This window comes from Alternaria conjuncta, assembly GCF_024043145.1.
Source record: "Alternaria conjuncta strain BMP 0040 chromosome Unknown scaffold_22, whole genome shotgun sequence".
NCBI lineage: Eukaryota > Fungi > Ascomycota > Dothideomycetes > Pleosporales > Pleosporaceae > Alternaria > Alternaria conjuncta.
Window position 1 is genome coordinate 228,599 of NW_026250111.1, and position 22,797 is coordinate 251,395.

The window sequence follows — 22,797 nt, forward strand, 5'->3', positions numbered from 1 at the left end:
CCCGCGTAATCGGCCCTCCGGCTGCTTCATCCCACCACTTCCGAAACTAAGCGCGTCCGCGCGGCAGAAAAGACTAGTACACAGCGCATGAGCTGAGAGAAAAGTCTGATGATCTGGGAGCTTTGACAAAGAGGAACGAGTGGGTTAAAGTGCATCTTCAAGACATCGTGAGATGGATCCCATGAGCTGCCCATGGCACTGCAAGACACGTTATCTGAAAGCTGGAGACTCAATAATACTAGAAACTAGTATTTACGATAAAGAGTCAGAACTATATCCATGGCCATGATACAACAGTAACTTCATCAGTTCGCCGAAAGCCTCCGGCAAACCACATCCTACATCAACACCCACCAAACATTGCTTCTAGTGAAGTCTTAGTTGTAAGATCGTTAGTCGTAAATCGTGAATCCTGGGATGGCCATCCCAGAGACCGTTACCAAGACGCTGCGCTCCAAGAACTCAGGGAATGGGAGGAGGATAGGCGTTAGTTGTGGCAGAATGGCAGAATGGCAGTCAATCAAGCAATAACAACGACCGGCCAGCCGTCTTCCCAGTCAAGATAGTTGTATCCAAAAAAGAACTGATCAGCTGCATAGCCGACACTCGGACGAACTGCATCAACGTTAGCTTGGTCTCAACTTATCGTTACCAGTCTTTCACTTACCATAGTGATAGTACAACACGGTCCTCCCATTCTCAGGGTTGACCATAACGCCCTGTCCACCAGGTGCATAGATATCGCCGTGGCTAGCAAGGATAGTCGTACCACCGTTCTCCTCGAGACAACTCTTTCCTTCCTGATCATAGAAAGGCCCAGTAGGAACTTCCGAGCGACAGACAACAACGTGGTATACCTGACCCTCAGGAGCAAGACCTCCTGGAGTTTCTGGCGTATTGCAACACATACCCACGCTGTAGAACATGTAGTAAAAGTCCTCTTCTTTCCACATTATAGCGCCCTCAGCGACGGTAGCCCCGTAAGTACTATTCCGCACCATATTATTGATGCGGTTATTCTGCTCGGCCCACCCGCCAAAAGCCATGAGGTCGTCGTGCGGGAAAAGCTCGACCTGGAAGATGTCGTCCCAGAAGGAGCCGAAGGTGAAGTAAATGGGGTCTTTGGGCGTCTCTTGGAAGACAAAGGGGTCGATGAGGTTGTACTTGTCGGATAGGGGGAGGCCGATGTCGCCGTGGTCTTGCCAGCTACCCGGCTCGAGGGACTGCGATGTTGCGACGCCGATGGAGGAGTTTTGGAGACCGATCCTGGAGACGGAGTAGTGGCAGTAGAAGGTATCGCCTCGCTTCATTACTGAAGGTGCCTGTTGTGTTGGTTAGGCTGATGCGTGGCAGATTAAGATTCAGTAGAGGGAGAATGAACTTACCCAGATGTCTTGATCTGGATGGACTTGGATACTAGTACCGTTGTGTAACAACGCGCCTTCATATTCCCATGGTCCTCCCAGGGATGGCGCACTAGCAATGGCAATGTTGCCGCTAGTCGAGAAACGCCAGTACTTATCGTTCTCATATATGACACTAGGGTCATGAATCCAGGAGCAGTTGCCGCGACATGGCTCTGGGTCGGGATAGTAGCCATCAGTTGTAGGACTGCCAGCTTGAGGGTCCTGAGGATTAGGGTTAGGATTGGGATTTGGCTGAGGACGCAGTACAGGGACTGGGTTTGCGACTGCGCCCTGTGTAAAGAATGGAATGAAGGTAGCGCTGGTGATCAGGAGCGCAGTAAGCAGTGCAGTCGTAAACCTTGCCGGTCCCGAGTCCCGGATGGTGTTTCCAAAGTGCCTCATGATCGAAGATGAGTAGTAGTAACAAGTATTGAATTCAATGGGTGTTGAAGGAATAGATGCTCAATCGCAGATTTTATACAAGAAGGGTGAAGTACGTCAGGGGTCACGAAGCGACACTTGGAGTTGAAGGCAGCTTCGTTCGCAACCACAATAGAGGGCTGACGGACCTGCCTGTTTCTGACGCTCACGATGTAAACGGCGGTGGGATTGGCTTCGAAAAGTGTGGTTCTCGTGACCAGGGTACATGTAAAGGTTGTATAATGTGAGTGGGGATTGGTCGGCGGAACTCTCGTGCGAGCCCCCACGACCAGCTTTCATTGTGTGAAGAGCGCATAATTCCATCATGGGACGTATTTTCCTGAACTAGAAGCGTCAGATGTTCTCTTCAAGCCCCCGAGCTTCGGCCTCGTATATACAGCGGTGAGGGAGTGGTGGCAAGCAAAGCCTAGGCCGGTAGCAGTACCCCGTCCGCGATGGAGTGCATGAAGAGAGTCGTGTGACATCGTCGAGCGTGCTTTGTTCTGGTACCGTGGACCTATAGTCTGTAAGCACGCAACATTTGGAGGTCGTGTACGTATTCGGATATGTGAAGTGCCGATACTATCACGATCTCTGCGACACTGTTGGCCGATGTACCGCTTGAGTAGTACCAGTGATGTCAGGGGCGGTTCCCTCTCTATGCTTTGTGCGCTGGGGATGTGATCTTCGCGGACTAGTTTCGATTCGTTGCCTTATTTGGTACCGACGCTTGAGTGGAACGTTGCTCCACCAGATCCAGTGGCCGCCATTGCAGCTGAACGAACGCCAAATGTTTCATTTGCTCCGCGATGCTGGTATTGCCACATGGAGGTCCTTAGTTCTCGACAATGACACCACTGATCGTCACTAGTATGCTATGTGGCCGTATTGACACGTACCGGATTTGAGTCAAACCCTCTGGTCGGGCGCAACGTGGCAACAGCCACAACATCGTCGCCGTGTAACGATACATACTCTTGCAGCCAATCCTTTAAATTTTGTATTCCGAAGTAAGTATAACGAGGTATACTCCTACCTTTACATGTTGTAGTGCTCAGAGTATCAGTATTAGTGGAAGGTAGCCATCCTTACTGCAGTGTCAGTGAGCAGGACTTGTATCGACATGAAGATTTAAATGCAGTGTAGTGTTGGAACGAATCATGTCATTCGGTATTGGTGGTGCAAAGGCTCTGCGCGAGAACCACACATTTGTCTACCTGCCTCTTCCGGTTTTGCGTTCTTATTTTACCTGCTTCTTGCCGACACCTAGTTGGGCGCCTTGTAGCCTTCGACGTCGGTGCTGTTACTCCATGTTTCAAACTTCTTGACACTCTCGTTGTAAGTTTCAAGCTTCTTGTTGAGAAGGCTGTACGCGTCGGTTCCAACTACGCATCGGATAGGCGGGTCGTCCATGGCGGCCAAGTCGTAGAACACCTTGGCAGCCTTAGCCGGGTCTATGAGGAGTTTGTTAGCGGTCGTCCGGTATGTAACAATTTGACCATGACGTACCTCCTGCTTGAGAGCCATGGCGCCCTTCAGCTTGCTTCTTGGGATCGACGTGTGCGTAGGCTGGGTTCGATATCTCGCCGAAGTCCATACTGCGGCCTGACCAGTCGGTTCGGAAACCACCGGGCTCAATGCAAGTGAACTTGATTCCCCACTCAGGCTTCACTTCTTTTGAAATGGCCTCCGTGAATCCTTCAACAGCCCATTTGCTGGCACAGTAGATGGAAAAGTTAGGAACACCTAGTGAGCATCAGCAGTGAACACAAGAATAGATTAGATTCAAACTCACCAATCTGACCGCCGATTGACGTCACCTGTTGGATGACACCTCCAGACTTCAAATCTCGCATGGTCTCCATAGCCTTTCTTGTTACATCAATCAGGCCAAAGAAGTTGATCTCCATCTGTTGCCTGATTTGCTTTTCCGACAAGGTCTCAAAGGGCCCGTTCAGACCGTATCCGGCATTGTTGCAAACCACGTCGATTTTCTTGAACTTCTTGATAGCCGCATCGAATGCGTTGTCGATGGATTCTTTCTTGGTCACGTCGAGATCCACGAGCAGACTGTTCGAATCGTTGGCACCCTCAAAAGATAACTTGGAAGAGTTGCGTGCAGTAGCGACAACATAATCACCCTTTTGCAAAACAACTTTGACGAACTCCTCGCCAAAGCCAGTGGAGCAGCCGGTGATGAGGAAAACGCGGGGTGCCATAGTGATATGATAAGGTGAGACTTTAAGAAGTGGGGACTTTGAATGATATGAAAACGTTGCAGTAAGCCTCCCGACTGTTGCAGTGGCCCTTCATATACCTTGAGAATAGAAGACGTCAAGTGCGGCCAGCATCATTACGTCAGAATCCATCAAAGGTAAGCGTACGGTGTTAGCGGAGTTGAACCGACAGCGACTAAGGATGGGCGAGTCGCTTTAGATCTGCCATACACCATGTTGGCAACATCTGCAGACCCGCGACGGTAGCTTGTTCGGGAACATAGTGGGTGACGTCGGCCTACATGGCAACGGTATCTCCGGCTAGGACCGTCGTGCATCTGATCCACATGCCGTATTCGTGATGCTTCGAGATAGCATTGCCGGAAGAAGATATTCAGAGCCTTGAAAAGCGCTGAAGAGAGTTCAGGGAGATGGAGCGGCGAAGTCGATGTGAAGCTGTTGTTGGCACGACCGCACCTTCTCACTGCGGGGCGTCTTGCATGAGGCGGCAAAACGCGCTCAACTCAAACAGACAAATAAGTGAGATGAGTTGCCAGCATACAGTACAATTGAAATATCGAGCGCTCGCGCGTGGAGGTTGGGGATGACTGACTGGTGCCAGGCTGAAAGAGGATGTTTAATGGGAAGGAACGCGTGACGGAAGGAGACTAGCGCGACGCGAATTGGTGTCGCGAAACTGGTGCCCCTCGAAGCGCTCACCGCAGCAACAGCCCAAACAATATACCCTCCATATACCCACTTCGAATACCTCCTCTTACGCTGCATTGAAGTTCTTTTTGCAACGCTTGGTCACTCTTTGCCCCGAAATCATATAATACAACATGGCCGAGGTCATCAGAGACGAGGAGGTGCGCAGGCGCGTGCGTCTTGCGCAAGAGTTCCTCGACCCAGGTATGTCAAGCCGACTCTCGAAATGATGCGAATACTTATTACGGTGCAGATGATGTCTCCAGACGAAGGTATGCCGCAGCCATCCACCCCATAGAGCGCGCACTGACCGCTCCAGCTACCGCGCAGACATTCTGGTGATGCTCAACCGAGGACTACGAAGACTCACAGTAGGTGTTGTATGCTACAAGCGTCTACGTATACTTACTATATTCAGGTCAGCATAGACGAGATCCGCTCACATAACCGCGAACTCGCCGACGGCCTCCTCAACTCGCCCTTCGAATTCACAGAAGCCTTCGACCGCGCCCTCAAAGACGTCGTCCGCACATTCACCGACCGACCCAAGTCCGAGACAGGCGACGATGTGGTATACTATTGCGCGTACATCGGCAGCTTCGGCGAGTACTCGTGCAACCCGCGCACCCTGGGCTCAAACCAGCTGAACCACATGGTGTCGCTCGAGGGAATCGTCACCAAGACGTCTCTTGTGCGGCCCAAGGTGGTCAAGAGCGTGCACTACAACGAGAACAAGCAAAAGTTCCATTCGCGAGAGTACAGAGACCAGACCATGACTACCGGCGCTGCGAGTACGAGCGTCTACCCGACCGACGATGGCGAGGGCAACCCACTTGTCACTGAGTACGGCTACTGCATCTACCGCGACCACCAGACCATTTCCATCCAAGAAATGCCTGAGCGTGCCCCTGCTGGTCAGCTACCGCGCTCCGTCGATGTCATCTTGGACGATGACTTGGTAGATCGTGTGAAGCCGGGAGACCGCATACAGATGGTCGGCATATACCGCTCACTCGGTAATCGCAACGCTGGTGCCGGGAGCTCGACTTTCCGCACCCTGATCCTAGCGAACAACGTTATCCTCCTCTCTTCCAAGTCCGGCGGTGGCATTGCCCAGGTTTCTATCACCGATACCGATATCCGCAACATCAACAAAATATCCAAGAACAGGCGCGTCTTCGAACTGCTGTCACAATCACTGGCTCCATCGATCTACGGACATGACTATATCAAGAAGGCGATTCTGCTGCTCCTCCTGGGAGGACAAGAGAAGAACCTTGAAAACGGCACTCACTTGAGGGGAGACATCAATATTCTCATGGTCGGTGATCCCTCAACTGCCAAGTCGCAACTGTTGCGTTTCGTTCTGAATACCGCCCCGCTTGCCATCGCTACAACGGGTCGCGGTTCGTCTGGTGTCGGTCTCACGGCAGCTGTCACCTCGGACAAGGAGACGGGCGAGCGACGTCTCGAGGCTGGTGCCATGGTTCTCGCTGACCGTGGTGTCGTCTGTATTGATGAATTCGACAAAATGTCCGATGTCGACCGCGTAGCTATCCACGAAGTCATGGAGCAACAGACCGTAACCATCGCCAAAGCCGGCATCCATACATCGCTCAATGCTCGTTGCAGTGTCATCGCAGCTGCCAACCCCATCTTCGGTCAGTACGATATCCACAAGGATCCGCATCGCAACATTGCTCTTCCGGATTCTCTACTATCGCGTTTCGATTTGCTGTTCGTTGTAACAGATGACATCGAAGATGCACGCGACCGTCAAATCTCTGAGCATGTCCTACGCATGCACCGTTACCGCCAGCCTGGTACTGAGGAGGGTGCACCGGTCCGCGAGGAGGGCTCTCAGCTGCTTGGTGTTGGTCTTGAGACCGACGCTGATGCAAATCGTCCGACGGAAGTCTACGAGAAATTCAACCCCATGTTACATTCCGGCGTTACAATCACCGTCGGACGTGGCTCGAACCGAAGGACTGAAGTCCTCAGCATACCCTTCATCAAGAAATACATTCAATATGCTAAGCGCGAGAAGCCAATCCTTACGAAAGGCGCTGCGGATCATATTGTGGCAACGTACTCTGCACTACGAAACGACGAGCTAGACGCCGGTACCCGCCGTACTTCCCCCATCACCGCACGTACTCTCGAAACACTCATCCGTCTTTCCACCGCCCATGCAAAGGCACGTTTGTCGAAGCGGGTTGAGCAGAAAGATGCAGACGTCGCAGAGCAGATCCTCCGTTTTGCCTTGTTCAAAGAGGTCGTCGAGGACGACCGCCGCAAGCGAAGACGGACAGTCCGCGATCCAGACGCTATGTCTACAGACGGAGAATCGTCCGGTGGCGACGACGAGGACGGGGATGAGCAAGAAGCCACACAATCTCGCCGCACCGGTGGGCCATCGACCCGCAGCCAGCGTACAGAGACCACGCGCACTCCTGCAGCCGAGGAGGAAGGCGGCGAGGAAGAAGACAACGAGGACCTTTACAATGTCACGCCGAGGACCCAACGCACGACTGACCGTACACAGTCCTCTCGCGCTGGTCAATCGTCGCAGGTCAGCGCGGCTTCTTCACAACCCGAGTCGCAACTACCCGCTACACAAACCGAATCGCAGGAATCGCAAGGCATTACACCAGCACGTCTGCAGGTATTCCAAACAGCACTTGGTCAGCTCATCGACGGTCCGCTGTTTGCAAACGACGCTGCAGATGTCGAGCCGCTGGTTGCCGCTGTAAACGCAAGACTCGGTGGTGGTAATGGACGCGAAGCGTTTGATGAAGATGAGGCCGAAAAGGCACTTGAGGCTCTGAGCGAGAGGAACAAGATTATGTACTCTGGAGGTATTGTGTATAAGATTTAGAGAGCTTGGCTTGCGATTGGATACATTATCAAATGTGGATATGATGCGATGATCATTGATTTCGTTGTCAGTCCGGAGTCCCATGGCGTTTTTGATCGGAATTCGGATTCATTGGCGCGATTCAACGATTCGTTACTTCAAACTCGAAGAGTTCCTCGATATAAGCATGATCAAGTATTGAGATTTGAAAATTGACCAACATTCCTACTCCTGTTTTCTCACGATGTTTACCGCTGGTCAGGCAAGACATATTTGGGGACTAGAACGCTCGGTTGCTGACACCCCCCAACAAAGGTTCTAGCAAATAGAACCGGAACGATGGGGGGCCAAGATGGATTTAGACACCCTAGCCTTGTACACCCCGAACATAGAGGGATACTGTTTGACGGTCTCTTAAAATCTAGCTTAACCTCCGTCCTTGTGGGCTAACATGTTTTCGTAAACAACTTCGCGAATCGGCGGATGTACGAACCATGCGCCTCACCGTTCCCCTCTTCATCTTATTCACACCCGCTACTATACGCGCCGAAACCGACACACGCGCATGCTACGACGCCTCCAACTCAATCGCACCCAACCACCACCCCTGCATCTCACCAGCAACCCAATCCATTTCGCACTGCTGCTCAGCCACCGACACCTGCCTCGGTGACACCCTCTGCCTGAGCCAATTCGGCACCCTCTACGTCGGCAGCTGCACGATTAAAGACTGGAAGGACGGCGCGAACGGAAAAGGGTCGTGTCCCAAATACTGCGCCAATGAGGGAAACGATATCGGACTGTGCAGTTGGAACAATGGCTGGGAGTTTTGCTGCGGTTTGCTGGGGAAAGGGAGTGAGGAGTGTTGTACGGGGGAGAGATTCAAGTTGGATGGGAATACGACGAATGAGTTTGTGGTTCAGAGACCTTGGGGTGTGGATGCTGTGGCCGAGGGAAGCGCTTCTTCTTCTTCTTCGAATCCGAATCCGACAGCATCATCGGTCTCGTCGCAATGCCCTACTCTCCCCGCCAACGCAACCGATGACGGTAGTAGCGAAGATGACAAGATCACCGTCTCCCAGATTGGTCTGGGCGTTGGCCTCGGCATACCTCTGCTCATCGCGCTTGGTCTGCTTTTTTGGGAGAACAGGAAACGACGGCTTGTGGAAGCGAGGTTAGAGATGTCTCGAGGCGAGTTGCTGGTCGCACATGCGGGTTATGCAGCTTCGAATGAAGGCAAGCCTGGCGCGTATGTGGGCGTCAAGAGCCACGAGGTTGATGGTTTGGAACAAAGGAATGAGCTGTCGTCTGAAAGACCACTGCATGAGTTAGCGCACAGTGGCAGATAGCTCTCATGATACATAAGGTATGATGCCTGCAAGTAAGAGTGGATATGCAACGGAAAGAAGGTCGTCAATGTTTATTTCATTCATTGGTCATATCATCATCTCTTTGTACATCCCAACACGCCCTAGTACTTTATACAGGAGAGTCCTGCTTAGCGAACTGCCTCGCGAGCGCCTCAATGCTATCCACAATCCTTTTGAACTCATCCTTCTGCTCTCCAGCAAGCTCTCCGCCATCCATGGCAGCATCGTCGTCCTGGTTGCCCCACTGGATCTCCATTGTGTTGAAGTCGACCTTGGTGTCTAGGCCGTAGACGTCCTTGCTGGGGTGCGAAGGGAAGCCGCGGAGTGTGGAGATGAGAGACATGAGCTCCTTGACGTCGTCTCTGCCATGGGATTAGTAAAGGGACTTTAGGATCAAGGGGACTGTGAGGGGCGTACTGTGGTACATCGCCCTTCTTCTCTGATGACTTGGAGTTGCCGTTGTAGTTGGACATGCGGATGCTGGCTGGGCGGTTGGGCTCGCCGATGACCTCGATCATGTGTGTGGGTGCGCCTGCGTATCATGTCAGTACGAAAGCTGTATTCATTGCATATCAACAAACTTACCGGAGAAGGGCTTGCTGAGGACAACCTGGAACTCTCCAGAAGGCGGGGGTGCGACCATGCGAGGCATCTTGATATGTAGTTTGTGTGGTTTGGTCTAACAAGTGTCGAGAAGTTTGAAGCTTTCGAGTGACAAAGTGCGTAACTGGATAATTGTTTCAATTGAAAGTGGTAGATGAAGTTTCAAGCGGGGTACGAAAGCGTGGTGAGGGGAGGTTTTGTAGCAAATGCCATATGCCATCATCGCATGCAGGTACCCACACTAGTTTTGTTCTTGATGTCATGATGAATCGCGGCTGCCGATGTGAACCGCGAAAGTTTCCCTTTCTTTTCTCCACCTTTTGCGATGAGCCGTCTGAATGACGATGCGATGGGAATGTTGGTGCTCAGATTCTGCAGGCGGTTTTGATCGAGATCGTGTGTTGTCGCGTCGTCGCTTGACGCGTTACGCGTGAACACGGGGTATGACATCACCAGCCCTTCGCATGTCGCTACCCAACTTCGACACGCGCTTTTCTTGTCAATGCCTCTTTTCGGAGGTGATGTCTCGATACTATGCAGTAGTAACTTTTCAGGCCTGTTCTAGTTGCATCAAAGCAGCTCGGTCCGACGAATCTCTACAGTCTCTCCGCATTGAATGACTGCTTTACCATCTCGATCAAATATCCCGGGCTCGTTTGGCTGACCTTGACTGGACAGCACAAGCTTCAAGATCATATCAGCCAACTCTTTCGGAAGTTTCCTACCCACAACTCGATACACGTTGAGCTTCGTCTCAGTGTACGCATGTCTCTGTAGTAGATCAAGTACCACCGCAGTATTAACACGTACACATCCTCTGCCTCTTCCTATTCGAGCGCTTTCTCTAGACGTGGAAATGTGATCGCAGAGGTGATAGTGGTTGCAGAAGCGGCGAATAGACTGGCAAAGGTAGGCTGCATCGGGCTGTCGTGCTTGCGCGTCACCATTGTCTCTGCGAGGAGCTTTGCGCTGTCGTTTTATTGACACCAGAATGTTTCTCACTATTCTATCGATTTGACGATTCGCGTTTTGATGAGCCTCGTTGGAGAAGAATGGAGATGATCCATGCAGGCAGTCGAGTTTCGCATAGACGCAAAGGTCTAGTGCTGGTAGCTCGCCGTCCTCAGCGACAGTAATGTGTTCAATCATGGCCAGCATTCGCGGAAAGAAGACGGCTCTGAACACATGCTGATGTCTCTCCAAGCGCTCATTCTGAGAGTAGATTTTCGAACGATGCAACGCCGTGCGCATCCTGTCTTTGAGATAGCCAGCGCATGCTTTGGCGTTCCGTGGCGGATGTGCCTGAAGTAGCACTAAGAAATCTTCATGCACGATGTCTGTGGTTGCGCGCGAAGAGTAAGCAGAGAATCGTTTGCGTAGAGAAGCATCACACCCACCGACGGAGAATGGATCTTCATTAGACCGGCCATCGCAAGGAGACAGCAGCAGTTGTTCGAGCGTTGGAGCATCGAGGGAAGCAGTCCCACGTAGCTGTCTGAAAGGCTGCCATAGTTTGAGGTTGAAAGCACGATAGGCAACAGTCTTTCGAAAGGTGTGAGGAATTCGCTGCTCGCTGACGTCTAGTTCTTTTTGCGTCGGGCCCCAGGTTGGCGTCATCGTCCCGACTAGCTGTTCGTTTATGGGTATGTAACAACCCATTATTTTCGGGCGCGTGGTACATCGAGACCTCGACCAAAGTGTATGTAGCCAAGTATGAGTGGTGGTAAGATTTTAGCACGACCCTTGATCGTTGGCGCCGACCGTGCCGCAATGCTGCACAGGGCAACTAAGCTGACTTGGGACTCCTTGATATGTCACCCCGCAAAGGCTTACGTTTGTTGCAACATCTTGTTGCTGGCCTGTTAGTGTTATGTTGAGAGCAGTGCTGCGCTGTCGATACAAACAGCGGGGTATGGGCTGTCGTGAAGCGCGCTAGCTCAAATGGCAGCCAGTAAAGTTGACATTACCAGACCATGAACACATGCGCAACTCGGGGTACCTAGTCAAAGCGATAAACTTTGTGACCGCTCCAAGCCACCCAATGTTATCAGCATATTACGGAACTGGTAGTCGATGACTATTGGGTATATTGAATTTGAGCTGGACCTGTCTCACACTCGCGGCTTCCACCTTACCACCAACCTACGGCCAATCATAGTGAGCTCATCTCAAAAGATTTTTGCTTTGCCAGTTGATGGCTCATTCTCCTGTGCTACCGCACCTTCATTCCCATCGCCCTCAACCTTCCCTGGCTTCGCAAAGGCAGCACCAAGCAGATGAATCGGGTTGTTCATCCTTGTCATCATAAGATAGAGCAGAGTAAGTCCTGTGACAACAACTTCGTCTCTCAGAGCCTCTGTAACATCCTCTTCTGTTTTCTCAAAGTAGAAGTTGCCGACTTGCTTCATCGCCCATAAATTGACGCCGAACTTGGCGATAGATTCCTGGGTCGCGGAGTTTATGCATACGAAATCCCAGACTTTCATGGTAGAGTTGGCGGTCCAGGTGATGGGAACGCCACCAAGCGCCTGCGAGAGGTAGTTGTACTTGGTTTTCCAGCGTTTCAGTGGCTTCAGAATGACTTCTTGGCCGTGAATGATGCAATCGCCGCTGATGGAGAAACTGTCTAAACGTCGGAGTACTGAGTCAGAGTGTGTCTTAGATGTACTATAGGCAGACTTACGAATGGTGCCTTTCGCGATGATGGTCTGATCTGACGCGCGCTCGAAGCGCAACTGCGGCTTTGCAGGGCGGAAATGCTGAACGTAGAGCGGTGTGAGCTGTTGGCCAGCGCCTTTTGAAGCTACTATGTTGCGGAACTTTGACCAGGCAAAATCTACTTGGAGAGTGAGACCGCTTGGGGAAAGAGGGCTCATGGAATCAACAGGCTCGACAGGCTTAGCAGGCTCAGCAGGCTCAGCGAGCTCTTGCGATGCCCTTTTTGGCGGTCGGGAAGTGTTCGGAGGGAGTTCAGTATGGGTGAACATGACGTGTTAGTGGATGCCTGCTCTTTCGATGTTGGAATTTAAAAGATAAGCCGTAACCGCAACGGCCGTTACAAAAATTCGAAAATTGTCAAAGCGTGGTCACTCGGAGGTGGTCAAACGGTGAGGTGAAGGTGAAGACGGGCACTTTTGAGAAGGGAAATTCAAACGCGCACTAGAGGTGATTTCGATGTGCGTGATATGTGTATTCGAGTTTGCGTAGTGTAAACATCGTGCGTTTGTGTGCCTTGCTTAGCCACTCTTCTGGCTTTGGACGCCTTACCATGCCTCAATATTTCCTAGAACGGAATAGTGCTTAGCAGCACACGGCGATGTAGTACAGCGCAGCACATCTTCAATACCGATAAAAGTTATGGGCTGTCTTATGAAGACACAGCTAAGGTGGCACGGAATTTCGAAGGCTGATCTGAGTGTCGCCAAAAACTATCTGTATGGACAGGTCGTGGGAAGAGGAAAGAGGCTGGGAGTGCAGCTGCACCTGGGCACAGTGGCAGGTGGGCCCACTTAAGTGAGATGTCGTCATAGCTCACGGCCACCACTCCGTCGACACCCACACCCCACTCAGCATGTCAGCATCTCCACGCTCGCAACGAGACAAACGATTCTCAGTGTGCTGTACGGCAGGTTGTGAAAGAGTTATGAAGATCGTGGGGCGCCTATCAGCCGTAACGTACACCGCTGGTCAAAGCAGCCCAAGCGCGGGGGATGCACTGCGGACAGGAATTACACTTCCCAGCATTCTCATCCGGCTACCAACCAGTATGGCACACTGACCTGCTCGCAGGTATCGCATCGGTTTCAATACACCTCGGGATCCTTCATACCAAGAAAGGAGCTTGTCGACTATGCTGCATGACACCGCCTCTTCCAGACTTCGACCGGCGTCATTACTCCACGCGAGGAAGATCTTCAGCAGGTATCGTGAGTAACTTGGTGGGATATCTTCCGCGGACGGCTCAGACAGCAGTTTCGAGGCGGCTTCGAAGCGGCTCGCTTCTAACGCTGCGCTGTTTGAGTGATTCGGCAATACGGCAACAGATGCCCTCTCGCAGTGCGAACCACAATTCTCGATCACTAAAACACACCAAACGATCGTGGTCTCACAGATTAATCAATAATGTTAGAGTACTTGGCTGTATCGCCGGGCGCACTGAGCCTCCATCCCGCTCGCGTCAAGGGATAGATACCCGCATGATGTGCAGCGCGGCAACAGAGAGACCCAAGTATCGCCCAGTTCTGCCAACAAAGTTGAGTGCTTCTTTTAGCTGGGCCTATCGCGCGTCCAGAGAAAATCAAAATGCTGGGCGATACTCATAATCTCCCCACGCCTGCAATGGGTGACGATTACTGATGATGCTCGTGCAGACGCGTCCCCAAGCCAAGTGTCGATCGGGATGCCACAGCTGCAGGACAAAGATCTGCAAAGGAGGCTCTGCTGTTGCGTTGTCGCAATGCACAACATCACTACTGGGTGTCGCGGTCCATTGCCTAGCAGGGTTTGTTCTGTATTTGGCACAGCGGACTTGGCGGGCTTGGCAGGGAAACTCTGTGCAGAGCCACTAATCTCCGCCAAATCGAGACGCCCATCGGCATTGTCATGTTGAGACGCTTGCCGAGCCGCAATGCTCACAGCCGGACAAAAAAACCTGCGCCGTTGTGTGTTCCTCATTTGCGCCAATCACCGCATACAAGGTCAACCTGTCTCAACAGCTCCTGTGTCTCAACCTTGAATGTTTCCCCGACGTCCACAGGTGTAACATGACAGGGTCAAAGGGAGCCTTAAGGCGGAAAGTCCCACACGTCGCGTTCGAAGCTAGCGCTACAGGTGAGCTTGGCACCATCCGCCATAGTCCATTCACCGCTTGGCTCCGGTCGTAAGCCTCCTAATGGCGGGAGTGGCTGCTAAGCCAAGAATGTCCTGGCGGCTGCTGTTTCAAGTCAACGAAGTGCATTGTGTCCGTGACGCGTGTAAAGATATGAAGTAACAAGGCTCAGCACCCAAGAAATTGGAAATCGAGGCTGGCATTCCCTATCACTGCGCTCGCAATTCTCTCCGAACCAGTCCGGGAAATCCCTCGTTCTCCATCTTTTTGCACTTGCTTATATTGGTTTTAATCGACTTGTAAATACGGCTGGTCTGCTATTTACAGTTACTCGCTCCCGCTGGTCGTCTTCATTCCACACCCTTTTTTCTCAACCCTTACTGTTGTTCCTTCCGCGCATGAATCCTTGAACACACTCCTTCCGTCTTTTCCGCTTTTCGCCTACAGGGCTCTTCACCATGCCTTCCCTCGATGTTAGCGAGCTTAACATCGTCATCGCCGTTCTAGGTACGTCTGACAGACGAAAGTCGACAGGCAAACACTGACGTTCGACTGCAGGCGCTTTCATCATTCTATACGGCTTCATTTCAGTCAAGATCAAGCAAGTATGGTATCTTGGTGAAGCTTGTAAGTACACAATCGCCCGACGCAGCGCCGTCATTCTTCAAAGCAGTGAACTCATTCTTTACAGTACCTGCCGTTCTCATCGGTGTCATCCTAGGACCGATAGCTGCCAGATTCCTAGATGCGGAGAAATGGGGCTCAGCTGCCACGGGGCAGCAAGAAGCTATCACGCTGGTGAGCGCGAATTCACAAAACCTCAATATTGAACCCTGCTGAGCATCATATAGGGCATGTGCCGAATCGTCATTGGTGTGCAGCTGGTCATCGCTGGATTCCAACTCCCTGCCAAGTACCAACAAGCCCGGTGGAAGGAGATGGCGATCTGCCTCCTCCCTGTGATGACAATCATGTGGATCTGCACTAGCTTGTGCATTCTCGTCACAGTTCCCAAGCTTACCTTCTTGGCTGCGCTTGTTATCGGATCTTGCGTTACTTGCACTGATCCTATCTTGTCGCAAGCCGTAGCCAAGGGTCCCTTTGCTGACAAGTTCGTTCCTCGCGCGCTGCGAGAAATCATCTCGTCGGAAGCTGGTGCTAACGATGGTTTCGGTTTCCCTTTCCTGCTGTAAGTCTCACAACCCTCCAACACAAGAAGCTTCTCTGACGAGTCGGACAGTTTGGCTACATACCTCATTCGCCATGCCGAACTTGATGGTGTCGAGTTTAAGACCGGCATAGAAGGTGCCAAGGAAATCGCTCATCGGGCAGTCAACATGCTCTCCAAGCGTAGCGAAGAGGGAGTTGGTCGTCTCGGTGGCGGTGTCCCGATGGCCATGGAACAGTGGATTGTTGAGGGATGGCTGTACATCATCGTCATGTCCGTTGCAATCGGTGTCATCCTCGGCGTCGCCAGTATGTTCGCCGTCAAATTCGCCCTGCGCAAGAAGTGGATCGACTCCGAGAGTCTTCTGCTCTGGCCTATGGCCCTCGGCTTGTTCACCATTGGCGTTTGCGGTGCGCTCGGTACGGATGACCTCCTCGCTTGCTTCGTCGCCGGAAACGTCATGAACTGGAATGGAGTCTACCTCGAGGAAACCGAGAAGCGTCATGACGAGGTCAACAGCTGTTTCGATGTCATCCTCAACTTCGGTGGTTTCATGTACATCGGAACCATCATTCCATGGGCCGAGTTCCAGATGCCAGATGTCACCGGTATCACCATTGGAAGGCTCATGATTCTTGGTTTCCTTATCCTCGCTTTCCGTCGTATTCCAGCCATCTTCCTGATGTACAAGGTCATGCCCAACGTTGTCAAGGATTGGAAGGAGGCGCTGTTCATGGGTTACTTCGGACCCATTGGTAAGTTGCCTCGACCCTTTAAGATAGTGACATGAACTAACCCTCGTCAGGTATCGGAGCCGTCTTCTACGTCGAGCACACTCGTCACCTGTTCCCCAAGCCAGGCGAGGCCGAGACTGAGGAAGAAGAGAACCTTGTCGCAGCCATGATCCCAGTCGTCTACTTCCTCGTCGTCTTCTCCATCGTCGTCCACGGACTTTCCATCCCCGCCCTCGATGCTTTCTACCGTTACAAGAAGATCCCAGCGATCGAAGAGTCTGAGCCCGCGGAGATTCGCGTACGATCTATCCACGAGGCCCTTCCTAAGAACACCAGGATGGACTCCAAGCGCGGCTCGGTCTACCAGCACAACCGCTTCTCTCGCCCAGTTTCCATGGGTCCTGGCCCGGAGCTGTACAGGTGGAACAACCAAGTCAGGGATAGCGAGGCCACGTTCAGGTCAAACTCCCAGGTGCAAGCCGTGGATTACGCAGAGAAGCTGCAAACTATCCGGTTCCAGGAAGACTATGCTCACGAGAAAGCAAACTTGGGCCGGTAGATTGGTGTGAGCTGGGGCATTTGACATGTCGCACTCCCGAGTGGCTATCCCTATCTTTGGTGGAAGGCCTGTGAACGGGCAATTAGAGAATCCGGTACGCGCCAAGGGTCAAGCAGAGGAAGCGCGCAGAAGGAAGGAGAGCCGTTAGAACAGTGTATTGGTTGGATCGCTCATTTTAGGATTGGAACACAATCAGGGTTGCTCCCTATCGTTTACCATGCTTTTTGTCACTCGTTTAGACCTGTACAACATAGACTGACGTTGAATTACGCGTATTTGTCCGCACGCCAGTCCCAGAACTACGCCTAATGCCCACCCTCTCACCACCAGTTCTCAAGTGCAAACTTCAAAGTCGTCACCACAATCCGCACGATAACATCAACGCAGGAATCCGACGAGACCCCCAGCTTCAAGACCCAGTTCCCCAGACCCAGATGTCAGGCCCATTCCCCTGTCGTTCACTGCCCAATGCGAAACAAGCCAAGAACGCCGCGGTGGAATCGCCAAGCCGTCATTGCCGTGTTACCCGTGCCGGTTTTCCGCTGTCCCTGTCACTTTCCTCCCCTTAACGCCCTCGCTCCCCGGAAAGGTTATCCATACAGTTTGAGTGTCAGGACTCCATTCTCAAACGTCTTGGGAGATTCAGTCTTTGTTCCCGATGAAAGAGGAGGTAATAATATGGAGATTATGTGTAGTTGCTATATTGGGTATGGCGTGCGCTGCGCTCACATCGGTCCGACTCCACCTTTCCGCTCCGCGACGAGTGTGCGGAGGTGGTGGTTGTGAAGGGGGGGGTTGGGGAAGGCTGTCGGAGTGAATTGTGGTTGAACAAGAAGATAGTCGGGTTGTGGGAAACCGTTTCTCGTCATATCCGTCTCTCTTTCATGTTCGAATTCGCGAGCTGCAGGGCTCCCCATCGCTGTGCCTCTCCAGCCAATGGCGACATAGGGCGATCTTTACCGCAATGGTTGCTGTCGCTTTATCATCACTTTGTTTGTCAGCTCTTTCACCAACTCCTCTGCGTTAGATTGTGCAAATATCGAGAGAAGCGAGGAGCTTTTTACTACAGTTTTGTCAGCTGTCGTCACGTCAGAGCTCATATCTATTGCGATTGGCCCGCTGCATTGGTAAGTGATGCAACCCATCAATGGTGCATCGGCTATACGAGGTAACACCATAAACATCGTACTTAGGGTGTATGGGCAATACGTAGTGTATCATGAAGTCGACTTCGGCTATATTTGAAAGGCATATAGCCCGTTCAAGTAGTTTACGAGAAGTCCAGCAAATCATCCAATTCCACTCAATATGCCACCAATCCGCGTTGCTCTTGTTGGTCTATCGTCATCTGCAAAGGTTACCTGGGCAGCAGACGCTCATCTCCCATATCTCCTCTCTCCTCGCGGCAAGAAACACTACCAGCTTGTCGCTCTCCTCAACTCCTCTACTCAAGCCGCAGAAGCAGCAAAGAAGACATTTGCACTTCCTGAAGACGTAAAAGCATATGGCGACCCTCGCACCCTCGCAGAAGACCCAGATATCGACCTCGTCGTCGTCTGCATCCGCGTCGATGTACATTCCCCTGTCGCCGAACCGAGCCTCAAAGCAGGGAAAGCGGTGTACATTGAATGGCCAGTGACGCAAGACCTTGCCAGCACAGTACACCTTGCAGAACTTATGCATGAAGCGCGGAACAGTATCATCGGCCTCCAAGGACGGGTCGCCCCAATCACCCTTCGACTCAGGGACATTCTTGCCACAAATACCATAGGAAAAGTACTCAGTAGCCAAGTCCGCGCTTTTGGCAATCTGGTACAGCGGGACGCTCTCCCTGAGTCTCTGGAGTATTTTGCGGATAGAAAGGTGGGAGGACATCCGATCAATATTCATTATGGCCACATGATCGACTACGTGCACGAAGTACTCGGCGGATGGGAAGAATCTCATACAAAAATGCAAATCCAGCGACCGAATCTGAAGCTCCTGGGAGCTGACGGGAGTGTCAACAGGACCGTAAAGACTGATGTACCCGATCTAATATCTGCACACGGTACCCTCAATACTGAGAAAGGCGTCACAGTACCCGGCGCCACTCTCACAGCTTCCTTCAGCCTTGGCCAGCCGTTTAAAGGCGAACCCGGGTTTGTGTGGTACATCGCTGGCGAGACGGGAGAGTTGCGTGTTACTGCGCCAGGTCCTTATCTCATGTCTGGTGACTCTTATGATGGCCCTATTTCGATTCAGCACCACGATTACGCGACTGATGAGGTGCGCGATTTGGGCTGGGACTGGCCAGAGTGGCAGAAAGAGTTGGGTCTTCGAGCGAGGAGTGTGGCGGAGGTGTATGAGAGGTATGCGGAATGGGTTGAAGGCGGGATGGGGGAGGTTGTCGAAGGGAGAGAGTGGCCGATCGTGGTGGATGGAGTGGCGCTGATGAGGGAGTTTGATGATATTTACAAAGAGTTTGACAGGGCGTGAGGTGACTTAATTCATCGGATCATGTATCGGAATCCAGACATGGTCTTTATCTGATAATGCACTGAGCGATCTAGCACGCACAAAGTATCATGAGATTCACGTATGATCATAAATTCCAGACGGCATTCAGCGATTATGTGCCCTGTTCTCCTTTCGCAACCACCACCTCATTTCAAATCGTGTCGCTATCTGCTGTATGTCGTGCCAGCTGGTAGCTCTACCGGTGCCCTATCGGCAGGCACTTCCGATATAGGACTGACCGCATATCCGTATTTCTCAGTCGCCGGTCCCTGGGTATACGTCTGATTTGAGTCCATTTCACCAGGAGAACCGGCTGGGTACGTAGGCGCGGTATGCGAATTGGCAGGCTCATACGGATTTCGCTTGCCATTCTTCTTTCTGCGCCAGAACATAAATCCAGCCAGACCGAGTAGAGCGAGTCCACCGACTATTCCACCGACTAGGCCGCCTATCGCGCCACCTGAGAGACCCGACGCGTTGTCCTCTGTCGCGATCGGTGAAGGGGGCGAGGCAGCCGTTGCCTGTGCTCCTCCAGAAGGCGAGGTGGTAGCGATGGGTTGTCCTCCGGATACGCTCGGGGTTGCTGACGACGCAGCCGCGGTGGTCGACGAAAGTGCTTGTAGAGCAGACAAGCTGATCGCGTAGGCAGGGGCTGAAGGGCTAGCCGATATGAGAGACTGCGCTGTTTCGTTTACGGCGGTCGCGTTGAGGGAAATGAGGGGGTTGTCTAGTTTACTCCAGCAGATGTTCGTCTGGTCTGCTGTTTCCGTGCACGTTTCGCTAGGTCTTGTCAGCTACATGCGCAACATCGAGTAAGGCGGCGTTGAGAGGTTTGCTCACCTTGACTTTAAGCAGCAAAAGGCATTAATGCCAGTCGAGCAACCTTGTTGACTACCCGAGGGTGTATTCTTGTCTCCTCCATCGCAGTCTGAACTAGGTCCCCAGCATACCGCATCTGGACTCCCTGGTATGCAGCAATAAAACTTCTGCGTCCGACCATCGAAGGCGCAGACCGATGGCGCGTCACATCCGAATGAAGACTTAGGACATGCCTTCAAATCCCCAATTCCTGTGTTGCCTGCGAAGAAAAACTCAGTGAAGGCGCCACGCACTGGCAGCGTGGTTGCGAGGAGCAGACAGACTGTCGACAACATGTCCCCGCGTGTTGGATTGAGCGAGTGTTGGGTATGGGAGTGATTTGTGGAGTGCGACCGCAGGCGTGGAAGTGATCGTCTACAGCATTATGAGAGAACGGTGAGCCGTTCGGCGAATTTCCTTCGCTGTGGAGAGGTTAGGCCACCCATCATCACAGTCGTGCCATAGCCACGATATGCCGTGCCCAAGAAGCCGGGGGCTGGCATCCAGACACGAATCACGTTGTGTTGGTGCCTTGGGTCGGCGACGTGAGAGGCAGTGTCGGCGTTATAGCCATAGCGCGACTTCACTGCTTATCGTTGCTGCATGTGGTCCATAGCTAGCTTTGAAGGCCCGGATCGCAAAATTCTACACGTAGGAAGAGGAACAAGGCGCATGCTTGGAGGTCGATGATCGAAAGAATGTACCAGTAACTGATTGGCAGAGAAGCTCACATCGAGGATGTGTAGCTTGTGGAAGCCGGCGGTTGCGACGAAAAGGCGTCCAAGCTACGGCGCGTGCGAACCGCGTGGTAGGTAATCTCGGCATCTTCCGAGTCATCCCATATGCGTCGCGAGCGCGCATTCCCCATCTCTTTCCCCACGTACCAACACAAACTTTGCCCACAAGCCACGTTCTTAAGACCCAAAGGTTAGAAAATGATGGGTTAGGCCTTGTACATCAAACTACATCTGTAGAGTATATTTGCAGCCAGAAATCACATATTTTGGGCTGCCTTGGGAAGTCGCACATGTGGACACCACCTCTGATGCCATCTTTGGACCCTCGCATGGTTCATACTAAGTTTCAAGGACCAAAAGTCAAGAGAGTAGAGGTGGAACGCAGTACCTTGATCATCGAGCACAACCCGCATGCTTGTCGGTTGGAACTGGTACCCAGGTACATCAGGATGGTGCCACATCGCCGATACGTCACTCATGGCATTTCGCAATTTCAACATTCGCATGATGTCAACTTTGAGATTGTAACGCAGATAGAGTGCGCAGGAAAGAAAATGCCGTGCTACCTAGATATCGAGCAAACATTTGTGGGAGGTCTCACGAGGCAGACTCCCGAAGTCTTGTGCGTGAACAGGGGCCGCCTACCCGTACGATGATCTCGCCGTTTGTGCCAGCGCTGTACTCCTACCTAGGTATCATGAAGTATCATAAGGCGACCATGCAAATACGACAAGGGGTGTTCTTCTAGCAGCATAGCCTGCGTAGGGTAGTCGCTACCAGAATGTACTACAGTCCTACGTAAGTTCAGGAAATGAAGGGCAATATCCGATTAGGCGGACCTCCGCGGAGCTGTTGGCTGAGGTCACGGGAACGAGAACCGCCTGGGTATCTCGATCGTCACACTGTACCAAGAAGCCAGTATACTGACTGCTTCTATGGATAGCCTTATAATATTAATTCCACGTCAAGCCCTTCTCATGAGGGCGTAATGACTATTTCAACTCTGAACAATATGTCGCCCATGCGTGTGACTCCGAGATGGTGTGGTCATTGGAGTAGAGAATCGAAAGCCTTGATGGCGAACCGCGCAAGGCACCAAAAGCGAAGATTGACAGAACATTGGTAGCTAGTGGCGTTAATTTCGAAAAATGAGGCCAGTGTTAACGTGGTCGAATGCTGAGCAGGTTGCTTCTAGAATTATCCTCCACACTGCAGTACTTCCAGACTGATACAAAATCGAGATAAGCGCCAGTATGCCAATGTCCTGCTTCGCGCCACTGTCGCTTCAAAGAGGATAGTAGAGTCGTCTGAGAACATCGCTAGACTCCTCCAAGGTATGACTGATGCAAAACCCGCACCTGTTTGGGAGAATTCTCAAATATGTTGGTCGGGTCAGACTCTGCGTTGCATATGACGGTCAAATTTTCTCTTGTTTGTGGATGTTTGGCCACGCCGCAGGAGAGGGTGGAGGGGCTGAGAGTGCAGTGTTGATGAGTACACAACACATCCAATTCGGAGGTCTATGCCGCGGAACGACGCGATAGTGATCCTGCCTGGCTTCTCGCGCCCGTTTTAGAACAGGCCGGTGTGGTATTCGATACATACCGGAAAGCCGATCTATAGGATAGAACCGATTGTGTTACCATACAGCATAGGCCCCACTGGGTATCGGATCACAATCTCGGCATTAGAGTGAGGGTTCTTCTAAACGAGCGCAGTCGCCGCGAAGGCGAGATATACGCTATTGCCATGGCCTAGGCACAGGCTGACACTGGCAACTATGGCTGAGGATTGAAATACCCAGTCAGTGTCGTAGACCGAGGGGCCGGATGCA

General features: G+C 52.1%; 8 protein-coding genes across 8 annotated transcripts; 3 read left to right on the top strand and 5 right to left on the bottom strand.

Moving 5' to 3' along the window:
- Positions 1-520: 520 nt before the first annotated feature.
- Positions 521-1,808, bottom strand: J4E85_010301 (uncharacterized protein; the record flags this gene model as incomplete). Its single annotated transcript, XM_051474513.1, has 3 exons — positions 521-615; positions 668-1,322; positions 1,386-1,808. 3 exons carry the CDS (start codon positions 1,806-1,808, stop codon positions 521-523), a joined length of 1,173 nt encoding a protein of 390 aa, XP_051321703.1.
- Positions 1,809-3,092: 1,284 nt separating this feature from the next.
- Positions 3,093-4,045, bottom strand: J4E85_010302 (uncharacterized protein; the record flags this gene model as incomplete). The annotated part of the gene is made up of 3 exons (XM_051474514.1): positions 3,093-3,280; positions 3,336-3,572; positions 3,622-4,045. 3 exons carry the CDS (start codon positions 4,043-4,045, stop codon positions 3,093-3,095), a joined length of 849 nt encoding a protein of 282 aa, XP_051321704.1.
- Positions 4,046-4,884: 839 nt separating this feature from the next.
- J4E85_010303 (uncharacterized protein) lies at positions 4,885-7,628 on the top strand (the record flags this gene model as incomplete). The annotated part of the gene is made up of 4 exons (XM_051474515.1): positions 4,885-4,954; positions 5,004-5,022; positions 5,070-5,121; positions 5,169-7,628. The coding sequence occupies 4 exons, from the start codon at positions 4,885-4,887 to the stop codon at positions 7,626-7,628; spliced, it is 2,601 nt and encodes an 866-aa protein (XP_051321705.1).
- Positions 7,629-9,086: 1,458 nt separating this feature from the next.
- J4E85_010304 (uncharacterized protein) lies at positions 9,087-9,629 on the bottom strand (the record flags this gene model as incomplete). The annotated part of the gene is made up of 3 exons (XM_051474516.1): positions 9,087-9,339; positions 9,395-9,509; positions 9,563-9,629. The coding sequence occupies 3 exons, from the start codon at positions 9,627-9,629 to the stop codon at positions 9,087-9,089; spliced, it is 435 nt and encodes a 144-aa protein (XP_051321706.1).
- A 2,119-nt stretch (positions 9,630-11,748) lies between these two features.
- Positions 11,749-12,567, bottom strand: J4E85_010305 (uncharacterized protein; the record flags this gene model as incomplete). Its single annotated transcript, XM_051474517.1, has 2 exons — positions 11,749-12,206; positions 12,264-12,567. 2 exons carry the CDS (start codon positions 12,565-12,567, stop codon positions 11,749-11,751), a joined length of 762 nt encoding a protein of 253 aa, XP_051321707.1.
- Positions 12,568-14,866: 2,299 nt separating this feature from the next.
- On the top strand, positions 14,867-16,869 carry J4E85_010306 (uncharacterized protein; the record flags this gene model as incomplete). The annotated part of the gene is made up of 6 exons (XM_051474518.1): positions 14,867-14,915; positions 14,967-15,035; positions 15,100-15,206; positions 15,260-15,597; positions 15,649-16,331; positions 16,382-16,869. The coding sequence occupies 6 exons, from the start codon at positions 14,867-14,869 to the stop codon at positions 16,867-16,869; spliced, it is 1,734 nt and encodes a 577-aa protein (XP_051321708.1).
- A 1,308-nt stretch (positions 16,870-18,177) lies between these two features.
- J4E85_010307 (uncharacterized protein) lies at positions 18,178-19,347 on the top strand (the record flags this gene model as incomplete). The annotated part of the gene is made up of 1 exon (XM_051474519.1): positions 18,178-19,347. One exon carries the CDS (start codon positions 18,178-18,180, stop codon positions 19,345-19,347), a length of 1,170 nt encoding a protein of 389 aa, XP_051321709.1.
- Positions 19,348-19,532: 185 nt separating this feature from the next.
- J4E85_010308 (uncharacterized protein) lies at positions 19,533-20,368 on the bottom strand (the record flags this gene model as incomplete). The annotated part of the gene is made up of 2 exons (XM_051474520.1): positions 19,533-20,148; positions 20,319-20,368. The coding sequence occupies 2 exons, from the start codon at positions 20,366-20,368 to the stop codon at positions 19,533-19,535; spliced, it is 666 nt and encodes a 221-aa protein (XP_051321710.1).
- Between the last annotated feature and the right edge of the window lie 2,429 nt (positions 20,369-22,797).